General features: G+C 46.2%; 1 protein-coding gene across 7 annotated transcripts in view; it reads left to right on the top strand.

Annotated features, from left to right (window-relative positions):
* Nucleotides 1-15826, top strand: part of PHRF1 (PHD and ring finger domains 1) — a 75114-nt gene that overhangs the window by 14333 nt on the left and 44955 nt on the right. For all 7 annotated transcript variants that reach the window (XM_073554409.1, XM_073554406.1, XM_073554408.1 and 4 more), the window contains exons 6-10: nt 5169-5287; nt 13656-13750; nt 14418-14584; nt 14729-14861; nt 15025-15122. In XM_073554409.1, the coding sequence (XP_073410510.1) occupies nt 5169-5287; nt 13656-13750; nt 14418-14584; nt 14729-14861; nt 15025-15122 (612 nt within the window). The remainder of the gene's footprint in view (nt 1-5168; nt 5288-13655; nt 13751-14417; nt 14585-14728; nt 14862-15024; nt 15123-15826) is intronic.

Below are 15826 nucleotides of genomic sequence, written 5' to 3'. Positions count from 1 at the left end.
GGCATGGGGCACGCACGTGCGCGCGCGCGCGTCCACACAGACACTAGCGGGGCAGGTGCGGAACCAGGTGGTCCAAAAAAAAAAAAAAAGAGGTGCTATTTAAGATCGCCAGGAAAGGCGAGCAGGCGTCACAGCACCAATTTTGAGTTGGAGGTGACTACTCGCAGCCATAGGCAGCATAATGGAGAGCCCTTCGCCAGAGAATGTGCAACCGCGCCAGGAAGCAAAGGAGAGGCGGTCGTGCTCAGAGGAGAAAGCAAAGACACGCCGCAGCAGTAGTGTGAGCCACTCGGGCAGCGCACGGGCGGATCGTCACCGCAGGAAAGAGGGGTCCATAGTCTCGTTGGGAGACAGTGAAAGGACCAGTCAGCCTCCAGATCCGGTACCCGTTCTGTGAAGCGCCCGAGTGGTGAGTGAACTTCGAGAAAGTCCAGTAATCTAATGTCTGTTCTCTTTCTCTTTTCTCCTCTCTTCCCTCTCCTCCTCCTCTTACATACATTGGCGGGGTGGAGTATAGGAGGTCCCTAAGAAATGTAGAGGAAAGTCTAAAAATAAAGAATGTGCTTTATGTAAAAGTCCCGTAGAAGCAGCCTGGAACAAAAAGTTATGCCAGGAGTGCATTAACAAGACCATAGCGGAGGAGACACCCTCATTTTCGGATAGTCTGAGGTCCATAATTCAGACAGAAGTTTCCAAGTCAGTAAGAGCATTACAATCTGTAGATACAGAGAGGAAAACTAGGAGATCAAGCCCCTCAGGGGTCTCTCAACAAGACTCTACAGGGTCAGAAGACGACTCAAATAAGATGCAGTATTCAGGAAGTAGCTCGGACGGGGAAGATATGTTCTAAGTAGAAACTACAGATGAACTCATTAAAGCAATTAGATCTACCATGGGGCTAGTAGAAGAGCGAGCAAAAAAGACAGCCCAAGAACTCATGTTCAGTGGACTGCAAAAGAAAAAATGTAAGACCTTCCCTGTTAATGAGCAACTGAAAGCACTCATAAAACACGAATGGGAAAAACCAGAAAGGAAGTCCCAGATAACGAATTCCCTGAAGAGGAGATACCCCTTTGAGGAAGAGGCATCCTCATCCTGGGATAGGGCCCCCAAAATTGATGTAGCGATATCAAAGGTCGCCAGAAAATCTTCCCTACCCTTTGAGGACCTGGGGTTTCTAAAAGAACCGCTGGACCGGAAGGCGGACAATTGCCTTAAGACAGCATGGGAAACCTCGGCTGGGGCACTAAGACCTGCCATCGCAGCCACTTGTGTGGCTAGGTCCCTGAAGATATGGACAGACAACTTGGAGGATCAATTAGAACAAGGAGTTCCCAGAGAGACGATTCTGGAAGCATTACCGGCTATTAGAGCGGCGGCAGACTTTCTCGCAGAGGCGTCAGCAGATTCGGCCAGGCTAGCGTCAAAGTCAGCAGCCTTAACCAATGTAGGACGGCGTGCGGTATGGCTCAAATGCTGGCCGGGGGACACTCAGGCAAAAATGAAACTTTGCTCTCTACCATGTGAAGGAAATTTCTTATTCGGTCCGGCATTGGATGAAGTGTTGGAAAAAGCGAGTGATACAAAAAAGAATTTTCCGAAACAACCATTTCAAGCCTTTCGGCGCTCCTTTCAGAGGGGCCGAAAATTCAGAAGACAACAATTTAAAGATCGTGACAGAAACAATTCTGACAGACGATACAGAGGAGGGAGAGGCTTCTATTTCAGTAAGCCCCCAAGAGAAGCCAAAAAACCCGCCCAGTGACGGTCCTTCTCAGGTGGGGGGAAGGTTCTCTCACTTCCTCCCAGCCTGGGAAAGGATCTCATCCAGCACCTGGATCCGACAGATAGTAGGGTCAGGTCTGGAGTTAAAATTCCACCACTGGCCACCACAAAAATTCATTCAAACTCCGGTACAATCATCTCAAGAAAGACAAAAGAGCTTGGAAGAGGAGGTATTATCACTTATACAAAAACTCGTACTGGAAGAAGTTCCAGAAAAAGAAAAGGAAGGCTTTTACTCCCCCCTATTTCTGATAAAGAAACCAGACGATTCCTGGAGGACGATTATAAATCTGAAAGGCCTCAACAAGTATCTAGTAGTCCCATCATTCAAGATGGAGACGATAAGATCTACAGTGAAACTCCTCTTCCCTCGGTGTTACATGTCGGTCCTGGATCTCAAGGACGCTTACTATCATGTCCCGATCCGGCAGTAAGACCGCAAATATCTCAGGGTGGCAGTCCAGATAAAATCTCAGTGGCATCACTTTCAGTACAAGGCTCTGCCCTTTGGGGTAGCAACAGCCCCCCGGGTCTTCACGAAATTAATTGCGGAGGTCACGGCACATCTCAGAGAAAAAGATGCTCTAGTAATACCATATCTGGACGACTTCTTGATAGTGGGGAAAGATTTCTCTCACTGTCAGGAATGAGTCAAGATAGTGATAGAGACTCTTCAGACTCTGGGTTGGCAACTGAACCTCAAAAAATCCAGGTTGGAGCCAACAATGGTCCAGAATTTTTTGGGCCTAACAATAGACTCGGTAATACAGGAATGTCGCCTCCCAAAGGAGAAAGAAGAGAAAATCAAAAATCTAATCAGGACAACATTAGGAAAGCCAACAATAACTCTGAGGAAAGCCATGTCAGTGTTGGGGTCCCTAACCTCCTGCATACCAGCGGTAAAATGGGCTCAATTTCACACAAGGGAACTTCAGTGGTGTGTGTTACAAAGCGATCTGACGCTTCAAGGGCAGTTAGAACAGAAGCTCACCATCCCGGATCCTGTACTCCAGTCACTAAGATGGTGGTTACAGATAGAGTCCTCTCCGAGGGGAGTACCCTGGACATATACAGCCTCCAGAGTAGTCACGACAGATGCCAGTCCCTGGGGCTGGGGAGCCCATCTAGACACCCTATGGCTCCAAGATCCTTGGGCTCAGGAGGAAAAAGATCTATCCTCAAACGAGTGGGAGCTACTAGCCATCGAAAGAGCGCTGGAAGGATTACTGACACACCTGAGAGGACATCATGTGAAAGTCCTATCGGACAATCGTACAGCAGTTGCATACGTGAACCATCAGGGGGGCACCCGTTCTCGGGCATTAATGGAAATAGCAAGAAGAATCCTGACTCTGGCGGAACATCAGTTTCTCTCATTATCGGCCCTGCATATCCGAGGCGTGGACAACCTGAAGGCGGACTTTCTGAGCAGAAACCGCTTAAAGCAAGGCGAATGGTGCCTAAAAGAGTCCATTTTTCAACAAATTGTGCAGAGGTGGGGAAAACCCATAATAGATCTCTTCGCCTCAAAAACCAACAGAAAAGTTCAAAAATTCTGCTCCCTAAGGCCAGCAGACATGCCACTGGCGGTAGACGCCTTCAGGATAAAATGGACATCAGGTCTCCTGTACGTCTTCCCTCCGATATGCCTCATTCCATTAGTCCTGAAGAAGATCAGGGAGGACCAAGCCAGAGTAATTATGATAGCTCCCTTTTGGCCAAAAAGGCCGTGGTTCTATTGGCTAAGAGTGATGTCAGTGACAGACCCATGGGTGCTCCCAGAGGACCACGACCTCCTAACACAGGGTCCCTTCAATCACCCTCCGAATTCCAGGCTGCATTTGACAGCCTGGAATTTGAAAGGTCACTGTTAGAGAAGAAAGGTTTTTCAGCAAGGTTGATTTCCACCCTAATCAGTAGCAGAAAGCCAGTGACTACAAAAATATACGGGAGAATATGGAGAAAATTTTTGTCCACCTCAGGCCCAATACAGGAGGGGGAAGTACCTGTGAGGGCAGTGCTAGAGTTTCTACAAAGGGGTTTAGACTTGGGTTTAGCGGTCAGCACCCTGAAAGTACACGTCTCAGCCCTGGCAGCATTATTCAACTATGACCTGGCAAACGATAGATGGGTCGCCAGATTTATCTGGGCCTGTACTAGAGCTGACTCTGTCCCATCTCCTAAACCTCCTCCCTGGGATCTAAATTTAGTCCTATCATCTCTAACGGAAAGCCCATTTGAACCAATAGACGCAATATCAGACAAAGTGTTAACTTTAAAAACAGTCTTGTTAGTGGCACTCACATCGGAATGTAGGGTTGGGGACTTACACGCACTATCAGCAGACCCGCCATACACTCAGGTTATGGACGATAGAGTCGTGTTAAGATTAGATCCAGCATACCTCCCTAAGGTAGTGTCGAAATTCCACAGAGCTCAGGAAATAATCTTGCCATCCTTTTGTCCTAACCCCGGTAACAAAAAGGAAGAGAGATTACATTGCTTAGACGTTAGGAGATGTATCCTACAGTATTTAGAGGTGACAAAACCATGGAGGAAACAGAGGGCCTTATTTGTCTCATATCAGGGGGCAAGGAAAGGCCTTAAAGCCTCTAAGCAAACTATAGCTAGATGGGTGAGAGAGGCCATCATACTAGCATATAGTAGTGCAGGCAGGGCTGTTCCAGAGGGCCTAAAAGCCCACTCCACGAGGGCCATGGCAACGTCCTGGGCGGAGAGAGCGGACGCCTCCATCGACCAAATCTGTAAGGCGGCCACTTGGTCCTCTCCATCTACCTTTTTCAGACATTACAGATTAGACCTATCTGCTGCCTCTGATCTCACATTTGGGAGAAGAGTGTTACAGGCAGTGATCCCCCCCTAAAGAGAATACAAATCTCTGTAACTCTCTCGTGGTGCCGTCATGTAGAATGGAAAAACACGGGTATTACATACCTGGTAATGTTTTTTCATGACACATGACGGCACCCTTATATTCCCCCCCCTATTTGATCACGTCATTAGTTGGGTGTTTTGTTAGTATTATACACTCCCTTGGTGTTGGAAATTTAGCAGTATAAAATATGTATTATTTATGTGTCCACTAACCTGCGGAGTTCCTCTCGTGTTCTGTAAAACAACTGATGCGGAGAGAGGAGCCACCCCTTTTATCTTGAAGGTTTCCTGTCCTCGTGGGGCGGATCCCCTCTCTCGTGGTGCCGTCATGTGTCATGAAAAAACACATTACCAGGTATGTAATACCCGTGTTTTTTTGTTATCAGTGACAATCGCCAGCCGATTAAATAAATACTTATGAATGACTGCAGACAGAAGCTGGAGGTGTACAAACTGCAATAATTTCTCTCTTCTTATGCTTGATATAGGTCCCGATACAAAGCAAAGCAGATGAGAGTTTGATCGAAGAGGACCCTACAAATTGTGAAGTCTGCGGGCGTAGTGACCGAGAGGATCGGCTGCTGCTGTGTGATGGCTGTGATGCCGGGTACGAGCCCTTGTATATCCATTGCTAAAATGCGGGACTCACCCTCTGTTCTCCTCTTGTTCTCCCGTCCCTCCAAGACTTTGGCTATGAGCAGTTGAATTGAGTGTAGGTCTATGACACTGAAGCTCAACTTGGTTCGCAAGTGTCATAGACGTATTGTTGTGGGTAGGGAGAACCAAGGGTGAACAGGAGGCGCAGGTCCTCTTTCTTACAATCAGTGGGACCCACACTGATCTAACAGCACATATCTTGTGATTTGGCTGGAATACCCTTTTAATACTATTTCAGACTTGATGTAAATTGTTTCTTCTTGCAAACATTTATTGACTATTCCTACCTCCTTCCGTGAAGAATAGCAAAATAAGGGAATTGCAAATATCATCGATATTTGCAGATGATACAAAATTATGTAAAGCAGTCAATACAAGAGAAGATAGTATTCTGCTACAGATGGATCTGGATAAGTTGGAAACTTGGGCCGAAACGCAGCAGATGCGGTTTAACAATGATAAATGTAAGGTTATACACATGGGAAGAAGGAATCAATATCACCATTACACACTGAACGGGAAACCACTGGGTAAATCTGACATGGAGAAGGACTTGGGGATCCTAGTTAATCATAAACTTACCTGGAGCAACCAGTGCCAGGCAGCGGCTGCCAAGGCAAACAGGATCATGGGGTGCAATAAAACAGGTCTGGATACACATGATGAGAGCATTATACTGCCTCTGTACAAATCCCTGGTTAGACCGCACATGAATTATTGTGTACAGTTTTGGGCACCAGTGCTTAGGAAGAATATAATTGAACTAGAGCGAGTACAAAGGAGGGCAACAAAATTAATAAAGGGGATGGGGCAACTGCAATACCCAGAGAGATTAGCAAAATTAGGATTATTTAGTCTAGAAAAAAAGGCGACTGAGGGGCGATCTAATAAGCATGTATAAGTATATAAGGGGACAATACAAATATCTCTCCAAGGAAGGTGACGGTCACAAGGGGACATTCTCTGCGTCTGGAGGAGAGAATGTTTTTCCACCATTATTTACTGTTAGGGCAGTGAGAATCTGGAATTCCCTGCCTGAGGAGGAGGTGGTGGCGAACTCAGTCGAGGGGTTGAAGAGAGGCCTGGATGTCTTCCTGGAGCGTAACAGTATTGTATCTTACAGTGATTAGGTTCTTTAGAAGGATGTAGACCTGGGGATTTATTCTGACAGAATATAGGCTGAACTGGATGGACAAATGTCTATTTTGGGCCTTGCTAACTATGTTACAGGCTATTTAATATTATATAAAAGACTAATATTACAATACTAATAATTAAAATGCAAAGGCGTCCCAACAAGGTCTAAGCCTATCGTGATACAATGTGTATAATGTACAGTGGGTGCGGAAAGTATTCAGAACCCTTTAATTTTTTTCACTGTTTCATTGCAGCCATTTGGTAAATTCAAAAAAGTTCATTTTTTTTTCTCATTAATGTACACTCTGCACCCCATCGTGACTGAAAAAAAATGGAAATGTAGACATTTTTGCAAATTTGTACAGCCATGAGTCTTCTTGGGAATGATGCAACAAGTTTTTCACACCTGGATTTGGGGATCCTCTACTGTTCTTCCTTGCAGATCCTTTCCAGTTCCGTCAGGTTGGATGGTGAACGTTGGTGGACAGCCATTTTCAGGATTCTCCAGAGATGCTCAATTGTGTTTAGGTCAGGGCTCTGGCTGGGCCAGTAAAGAATGGTCACACAGTTGTTCTGAAGCCACGCCTTTGTTATTTTAGCTGTGTGCTTAGAGTCACTGTCTTGTTGAAAGGTGAACCTTTGGCCAAGTCTGACGTCCAGAGCACTCTGGAAGAGGTTTTCATCCAGTATATCTCTGTACTTGGCCGCATTCATGTTTCCTTCAATTGCAACCAGTCATCCTGTCCCTGTGGCTGAAAAACACCCCCATAGCAAGATGCTGCCACCACCATGTTTCACTATTGGGATTGTATTGGGAAGGTGATGAGCAGTGCCTGATTTTCTCCACACATACCGCTTAGAATTATCACCAGAAAGTTCTCTTTGTCTCATCAGACCAGAGAATCTTATTTCTCATAGTCTGGGAGTCCTTCATTTGTTTGTTAACAAACTCTCTGCAGGCTTTCATATGTCTTGCACTGAGGAGAGGCTTCCGTCGGGCCACTCTGCCGTAAAGAAAAAACACAAAAATTGAGCTTGGGAGTTGGTACACATGCAGAACATAAAGGTATGTTCACATTGGCTACAAAACATATAAAACCTACAAGAGAAAAAGTGAACAAAAACCCTGCTGTACCTAAGTAAATAAAAAGCGAAAAGTGCATTTAAATAAGTTTTTATGGCACTCTGCCATAAAGACTCCGACTGGTGGAGGGCTGCAGTGATAGTTGACTTTGTGGAATTTTCTTCCTTACTGCATCTGTGGAGCTCAGCCACTGTGATCTTGGGATTCTTCTTTACCTCTCTCACGAAGGCTCTTCTCCCACGATTGCTCAGTTTGGCTGGACAGCCAGGTCTAGGAAGACTTCTGGTGGTCCCAACGTCTTCCATTTAAGGATTATGGAGGCCACTGTGCTCTTAGGAACACTGAGTACTGCAGAAATTCTTTTGTAACCTTGGCCAGATCTGTGTCTTGCCACAATTCTGTCTCTGAGCTCCTTGGCCAGTTCCTTTGACCTAATCATTCTCATTTGGTCTGACATGCACTGTGTGCTGTGAGGTCTTATATAGACAGGTGTGTGCCTTTACAAATCAAGTCCTATCAGTTACACACAGCTGGACTCCAGTGAAGGAGCAGAACCATCTCAAGGAGGATCACAAGGAAATGGACAGCATGTGACCTAAATATGAGTGTATGAGCAAAGGGTCTGAATACTTATGACCATGTGATATTTCAGTTTTTGTTTCTTAATACATTTGCAAAAATTTCTACGTTTTTGTTTTTTTTCAGTCAATATGGAGTGTACATTTAATGAGAAAAAAATGAACTTTTTTGAATTTACCAAATGGCTGCAATGAACAAAGTGTGAAAAATTTAAATTTCCATACCCAGATTAGATGGACTGCCTGACATGATACACCTAGTCCTGTAGTGATCTCCTGCTGATAAAATACTGATTGTATTGAAACAACATCACACAACATTAAGGTTGAATGTGCAGGGAAATGAAGAACCTGTAAATGACAATATTTGTAATAAAAGCCCAACTGCTAAAATGACTTTTAGCACCAAATGTAATTAAGTATAAAAGCAAATTTATCTCCAGAAATGAATAACCTGTTTATTTTTTCTTTGTCGCTTCATTGGGGGACACAGGTAACCATGGGTGTATGCTGCTGACACTAGGCAAAAAAAGGAAAATGGCTCCTCCCCAGCAGTATACACCCACTGACAGGCACAAAGCACCTCAGTTTAAGCTTAGTTTCTGTAGGACGCTGACCTGGATCTGACCCCAGATCCGCACTTTTCCTTTGCAGGTTCCCTGTTTATGTTTGTTAATCTTTTTCCTTTTGTTTTTCTTGTTCATCTTTCTAGAGTAACAGGGTGTAATTTCTCACCCTGTTTTTCCGTATGTATGCGACCGAGAGGGTGGTGTCACCCACATAGCCCACTCTCTGACCTGCAGGCAGGACTTTATCCCCTGTCACCTTCAGGGTGATTCCTGGTGGCCAGTCCTTGCTTTTTCCCCTCTTCACCCCTCTTTTCGGAGAGGACTGAGAGGAAGACGGTGGTCACCGGCAGTGGCCTCCCCCCTTCTTGTAAGGGGTTGATGCCATCTTCTGCACCATCTGTAGTCGGTGCGTGTAGGAGGATCCCTGATGCCAGTGACCCTCTCCCACCCGAGGGCTCCTGGTGCTATCCTCATCTGTGAAGAGGAATCGTAGACCCACCTGCCAGGTAATGTATGTTTCTTCCCCGCAGCGACGCAGGCAGGACCAATCACATTCCTGTCCCTTAACAGGGACAGGGCGCCTTTTTCCACTCTCCTTTCTTCTCTGGTTGCGCCCCCTCTCTGCCATTCTCGGCTGAGCGCTTGAATTTCGCTCTCTTTCTGGCCATTGGAGGCCTCGCTGGGTCAGAGAGTCTCTGGTCTGACCATGCCATGCCCCCCGCTTGGTGCTCTTCTTTTCGGCACATCTCTCATCACAGCTCCTGCTCTGGCCGGGTCTCGCCCTCTGTCACATCACCCAATAGGAGGGGCACTTTAAGTTTCTGCCGGCTGGCCACTGCCTTTTCGTTCCTTTCGTCCTTTCTCTTCAGGGACTTCCTTCCGGCAGGACCGCTCTTCCGCTCCAGGGGAAAGAAGGAAAACAACCTTCTAACCTGCACCTCACTGGAGGCCAAAGGGCCACTCCTCCAAGCCCTCTGGGTCCCGCTCTCACAGGTTTTCTTCTAAGTGATGAGTCACCCCCACCTGGGAATCTTTCCGGCGTGGGAGGCCGGCTTCTCTTCAGGGACTCATGGTCATCGACGCCTGGGTCAGAGAGATGGTTACGTCCGATTACAAGATCGACCACCCCCCCCCCCCCCCGTAAAATATTTCTTTCCGTCTCGCCCGCCAAAACTCCCGTCTCAAGCCCCAGGGGTTCTTCAGGCCGTCTCCTCCCTTCTATGTACAGGAATAATCTAGTCGTACCCATTCCCTGGCACGAACGGTTTTCAGGGTTCTACTCCAATCTGTTTGTAGTCCTGAAGAAAGACTGATCACTCCACTGATTTTGGACCTCAAACAGTTGAACCACAACTTACGGATCCACCATTTCAGGATGAAGTCCCTACGTTCGGTGATAGCCTCCATGGAACCGGGAGAGTTTCTTTGTTCGGTAGACATTCAGGATGCTTATCTTCACATTCCTGTTTGTGTTCAATATCAGAGATTCCTTTGGTTTGCAGTCTGCGAGGATCATTATCAGTTTACTGCTCTTCCTTTCGGCCTGACCTCTGCCCCCAGAGTGTTTACGAAGGTCATGGCAGCGGTCATGGCCATTCTTCGCTCCAAAGGGATTCTCATAATCCCTTACCTGGACAATCTTCTGATCAAGGGGCTGTCCCGCCCAGACTGCAACTTGAGACTTAAAATCACTCTGGACACTCTGGTCTGTCTCAGCTGGATAGTCAACAGAGAGAAGTCCTCCCTGATACCAGCTCAATGCCTGGTGTTCCTGGGTATGAAGTTTGACACTGGCCAGGCCTGTGTCTTCCTTCCAAAGGAAAATTTGACATCTCTCTGCCAGGGAATCCACTCTCTAAAGTGACCAGCTCCTCTTCCTCTATGGTCCTGCGTGAGGGTTCTGGGGAAGATAATTGCCTCCATGGAAACCGTGCCTTTTGTCCAGTTCCACACCCGTCCTCTTCAGCTGGCCCTCTTTTCTGCTTGGGTCAAGAGAACTGTCTCCCTGGAACGACCAGTACTTCTGCCTCTCAAGATGAGGCAATCTGACTTGGTAGACGCTATACGCCTCAGTCCTCTGTGGGAGGTCCTTCCTCCCTATAAGGTGGCAGGTTGTCACCACCAACGCCAGTCTTTTCGGTTGCTGGAATGCTCAGGAAGCTCTTCTCCCCATCAATCTTCCAGAGATCAGGACAATCTTTCTTGCCCTTCTCCACTGGCAGTCTCTCCTCGCAGGCAAACTGTTCCGCATTCAATCGGACAATGCCACGGCTTACATAAACCACCAAGGCGGGACTTGCAGCAAGCATGTTATGACAGAGGTGACAAGGATTCTGTGATGGGCGGGACTGTCACGTTTCCTGCCATATCCGCCGTTCACATCCTGGGGGTGGAAAATTGGGCAGCCGATTTTCTGAGTTCTCAGGGTCTCGCATCAGTCAAGTGGTCTCTCAATCCTGCCATCTTCAACCAAATATGTCAGAGATGGGGCACTCCAGATGTTGACCTGATGGCATCTCTGATGAACCACAAGGTTCCTCTGTTTGTAGCCAGGTCCCGGGATCTGCTGGCCATCGGTTGCGATGCCCTAGTGATCCCTTGGTCCCAGTTTCAGCTGCCTTATCTTTTTCCGCCTCTCCCCTTGATTCCGAGAGTCGTAAAAAAGATGAAGGCAGAAGGGATTCCCGTAATCCTGATGGCTCCAGACTGGCCAAGGCGGGCCTGGTATGCGGAGCTGGTGAATATGCTTATGGACACCCCCTGGAAGCTTCCAGACCGTCCAGATATTCTCTCACAAGGCCCCCTCTTCCAGAGTTCTGAGTCTGAATTTAACGGCATGGCCATTGAGGCCACAGTCCTGAAGGAGGCTGGCTTTTCTCACCAGGTCATTCAGACCATGATTAGGGCGAGAAAACAAACATCCTTGCGCATCTACCTCAGATATTGAATGGCCTTCTTCCGCTGGTGTGAGACGAAAAATTTGTTTCCGATGTCCTTTTCCCTTCCTTCCATCCTTGGTTTTCTTCAAGCGGGCCTCGACTCAGGTCTATCACTCAGTACCCTTAAAGGTCAGGTTTCCGCTCTGTCAATTCTTTTCCAGAGAGATCTGGCTTCCCGTTCCCAGGTGAAAACTTTTCTTCAGGGTGTCGCCCATCTGGCACCACCTTACCGGCGCCCTTTGAGCCCATTCAAGATGTTTCATTTTCTCTCCTGATTTCAAAATACAAAAAGTTAAACTGCACCCTATGAATGTCCAAGTCTATTAAGACAGAAAAAAGGCGCATGTCAAAACCAGAGAGTTCATCCTAGAACAAGTTCCATAGCAATAGATCAAAAGACAGCGCCTCAGACAATGGTGAAAAACAACCCTTACATTTTATTCTACCTCCTGTAGCGACGTTTTGGTCCGAAGACCTTTTTCAAGCACTTTCAAGTGCTTGAAAAAGGTCTTTGGACCGAATCGTCGCCACAGGAGGCAGAATAAAATGTAAGGCTTGTTTTTCATCGTTTTCTCTTCTGTCATGCAAAGTGGCCTTCCTAATCGCCATTGCTTTTATCAGGATGGTTTCCGAGTTAGCAGCATTATCTTGTCGTTCTCCGTTCCTGATCCTGCATCAGGACAAGGTAGTTCTCAGACCCGTTCCTTCCTTTCTTCCCAAGGTGGTTTCTGCTTTTCACATCAATGAAGACATTGTCCTTCTCTGTCATTCTCCGGTTCATCCCCTGGAGAAGTCTCTCCACAAGCTGGATTTGGTCAGAGGTATTCGAGTCTACGTTTCTAGGACTGCTTTTTTTTCTGTCCGCTTCCTTATTTGTCATCTCTGAAGGTCGTCGAAAGGGGCTCCCAGCTTCTAAGTCCACTATTGCCCGTTGGTTTTGTTTGGCAATTTTGGAGGCATACCGCGTTCAGGACAAACAGCCTCCTCAGGGGGTGAGGGCGCACTCCACTCGGGCCGTGGGGGCTACCTGGGCTGTTCGTCACCAGGCTTTGGCCTTGCAGATTTGTAAGGCCGCAACTTGGTCGTCTTCACACCTTTGCAAGGTTTTACAGGGTTCATACCCACGCCTCGTCTGATGTAGACCTGGGTAGGAAGGTGCTGCAGTCAGCGGTTACGCACCGGCCGACCTAAGTCCATTTTCTTTATATATTTCTTTCTATTTCACACCCTTGGGACTGCTTTTGGATGTCCCATGGTTACCTGTGTCCCACAATGAAGCGATAAAGAAAGAGGAGGGATTTTTGGTACTCACCGTAAAATCTCTTTCTTGGAGCCTTCATTGGGAAACACCGCACCCTCCCTGATTGTTTGTACCGTTGTTGGGCCTACGTGCCTTTGTTGTTGGGTTGGTACATAAGTCGAGCTTTTGGTTGCTTCTCCTACTGCTTTAGCACTAACTGAGGTGCTTTGTGCCTGTCAGTGGGTGTATACTGCTGGGGAGGAGCTATTTTCCTTTTTTTTTTTTTTTTTTGACTAGTTTCAGCCTCCCAGCGACAGCAGCATACACACATGGTTACCTGTGTCCCCCAATTAAGACTCCAAGAAAGAGGTTTTACGGTGAGTACCAAAAATCCCTCTTTTTTTCATAAAAAGTCTCCATTAGAAAAGGTCTGAACTTCTGTTACACATTCAAGTAATTAAAATAGAGATAATGACGAGATCTTTAGCAACGTCTTTTACTTTTTATATGATTATTGCTGACATAGCATCACACTGTAGTTCTCACAATTTGGTCACAAATAATACATTCGGAATACTTATCTGTGATCGTCTTCTTTTGGATAACACATTGTAGAGAACCGTTTCAAAAGCCAAATTGTGAGTTGTACATTACAGAAATGTTTCCATTCATCCAATTATATATGTAATATATTGAGAATTTTCTAGTGTCGATGTAATTTGTTTAGTGCAGGCACTGGATGGATGACACTTTCTATAATACATGTGTTAGGTACCATATGGAATGTCTCACACCTCCCCTCAACGCTGTTCCTGTGGATGAATGGTTCTGCCCAGAGTGTGCCCCGACCAATCAGCCAGAGGACGGTAAGTCTCATGTGTGATATATAGCGGGCAGTAGCTTACATCCGTCCTTACTACTGATACATTTATCTTACCTTTTGTGTATATAAGTGTGCCTTGTATATGTGTTTGTGTATGTGTATGTGTGTGTATGTATATGTATGTGTGTATATATATATATCTATCTCTTTGGATGTCGGGCACTCAGACCATCCTCATGGAGTCCGTTTCTAACAGTTTGTGCAGACACATGAACATTTTTGGCCTGCTGGAGGTCATTTTGCAGGGCTCTGGCAGTGCTCCTCCTGTTCCTCCTTGCACAAAGGCTGAGGTAGCGGTCCTGCTGCTGGGTTGTTGCCCTCCTATGGCCCTCTCCACATCTCCCTTTGTACTGGCCTGTCTGCTGGTAGCGCCTGTGGACACTACGCTGACAGACACAGCAAATCTTCTTGCCACATCTCGCATTGATGTGCCATCCTGGATGAGCTGCACTAACTGAGCCACTTGTGTGGGTTGTTGAGTCCGTCTCATGCTACCACGAGTGTGAAAGCACAACCAACATTCAAAAGTGACCAAAACATAAGCCAGACAGCATTGGTACTGAGATGTGGTCTGTGGTCCCCTCCTGCAGAACCACTCCTTTATTAAGGTGTATATATAGAGATGCATGCACCATTTCATGCTTCCGCAGATGCAGTTAGTGAGGAAGAGATGGCCAACCTGCTAGCAGATGTAGTTCCCACCACAAGCCATCTGAGGACCAGCGTGATTAGAACCCGTGCAATCGCCCGCACCAGACAAAGTGAGAGGGTGAGAGCCAATGTTAACAGGATCCGCACCACGGCACGTCATAGCGAGGTATGACTGCAAAAAAAGTGTATTATTCTGTTTTTCATAGTTTCTCCCATATAGATGGGAGCGCCACTTTAATGACTGTCCTGATTAATTCCATACAATCGATACAATAATTCTGCATCATTCAATATTTTTTTTCCTTTGCAGAATGTTCCTCGGTATTTGTTGTCATCTCTTCTTGATGAAACCATTGAGGCGGTTGTAGCTGGACTCAGTACTGCGGTCTACCAACGAAACCTATCTCCTCGCACCACCACAACACGGAGGAAAAAAAGAGTTGGTGCGTATGCTACATAGGTGGACAGAAAGTTGACTTATTCAGGGAAATGTCTGTTTGTTTCTCGTGATACTGTTAATTTTCTAGACTTTATTCTAAACCTCTGTTTTGCACAGTGAATGCTCAGATGAGATCTAAATTCATTTTTATGCTCAAAATTTCAAAGGAAAAAAGCCTGGTCAGTCAAAGGCATCTAAAGGAAGCCACGGTGTACGTAGAAGGCGAAAACGACGGGTTAAAAGGCGAAAAGGACGAAGGCAAATAGTGAGTAATAGCGGGTAATTTTCGTACTTGGTATAGTTGGTCATGGCAGATCTTAGCTGCCGATTCCTTACTGAACCTATTCAAGGTGTAAGAATTTGCCGTAAACATATCTGAAAATTCAGGATGTGTCGCATACTTATGACGCTTTAACCCCTTCACCCCCAAGGGTGGTTTGCACGTTCATGACCGGGCCAATTTTTACAATTCTGACCACTGTACCTTTATGAGGTCATAACTCTGGAACGCTTCCATGGATCCCGGTGATTCTGACATTGTTTTCTCGTGACATATTGTACTTCATGTTAGTGGTAAAATTTCAATCAAATAACTTGCGTTTATTTGTGAGAAAAACGGAAATTTGGCGAAAATTTTGAACATTTCGCAATTTTCCAACTTTGAATTTTTATACCCTTAAATCACAGAGATACAGCACACAAAAAACTTGATAACTAACATTTCCCACATGTTTACTTTACATCAGCACAATTTTGGAACCAAAATTTTTTTTCCTTAGGAAGTTATAAGGGTTAAAAGTTGACCAGCGATTTCTCATTTTTACAACACCATTTTATTTACTCTGTCGCCTCATTGGGGGACACAGGACCTTGACCTTGGGTGTTATGCTTTCTGTCCACTAGGAGGCGACACTATGCTTAATCTGAAAAAGATTTGGCTCTGGCTCCTCCTCCACAGTATACACCCCT

The sequence above is a fragment of the Dendrobates tinctorius genome, unplaced genomic scaffold (assembly GCF_039654945.1).
Source record: "Dendrobates tinctorius isolate UK_male_01 unplaced genomic scaffold, ASM3965494v1 ptg000211l, whole genome shotgun sequence".
In the NCBI taxonomy this organism is placed as follows: domain Eukaryota; kingdom Metazoa; phylum Chordata; class Amphibia; order Anura; family Dendrobatidae; genus Dendrobates; species Dendrobates tinctorius.
The sequence above is the reverse complement of the archived record's forward strand: the minus strand, read 5'-3'. Positions and strand labels throughout refer to the sequence as shown.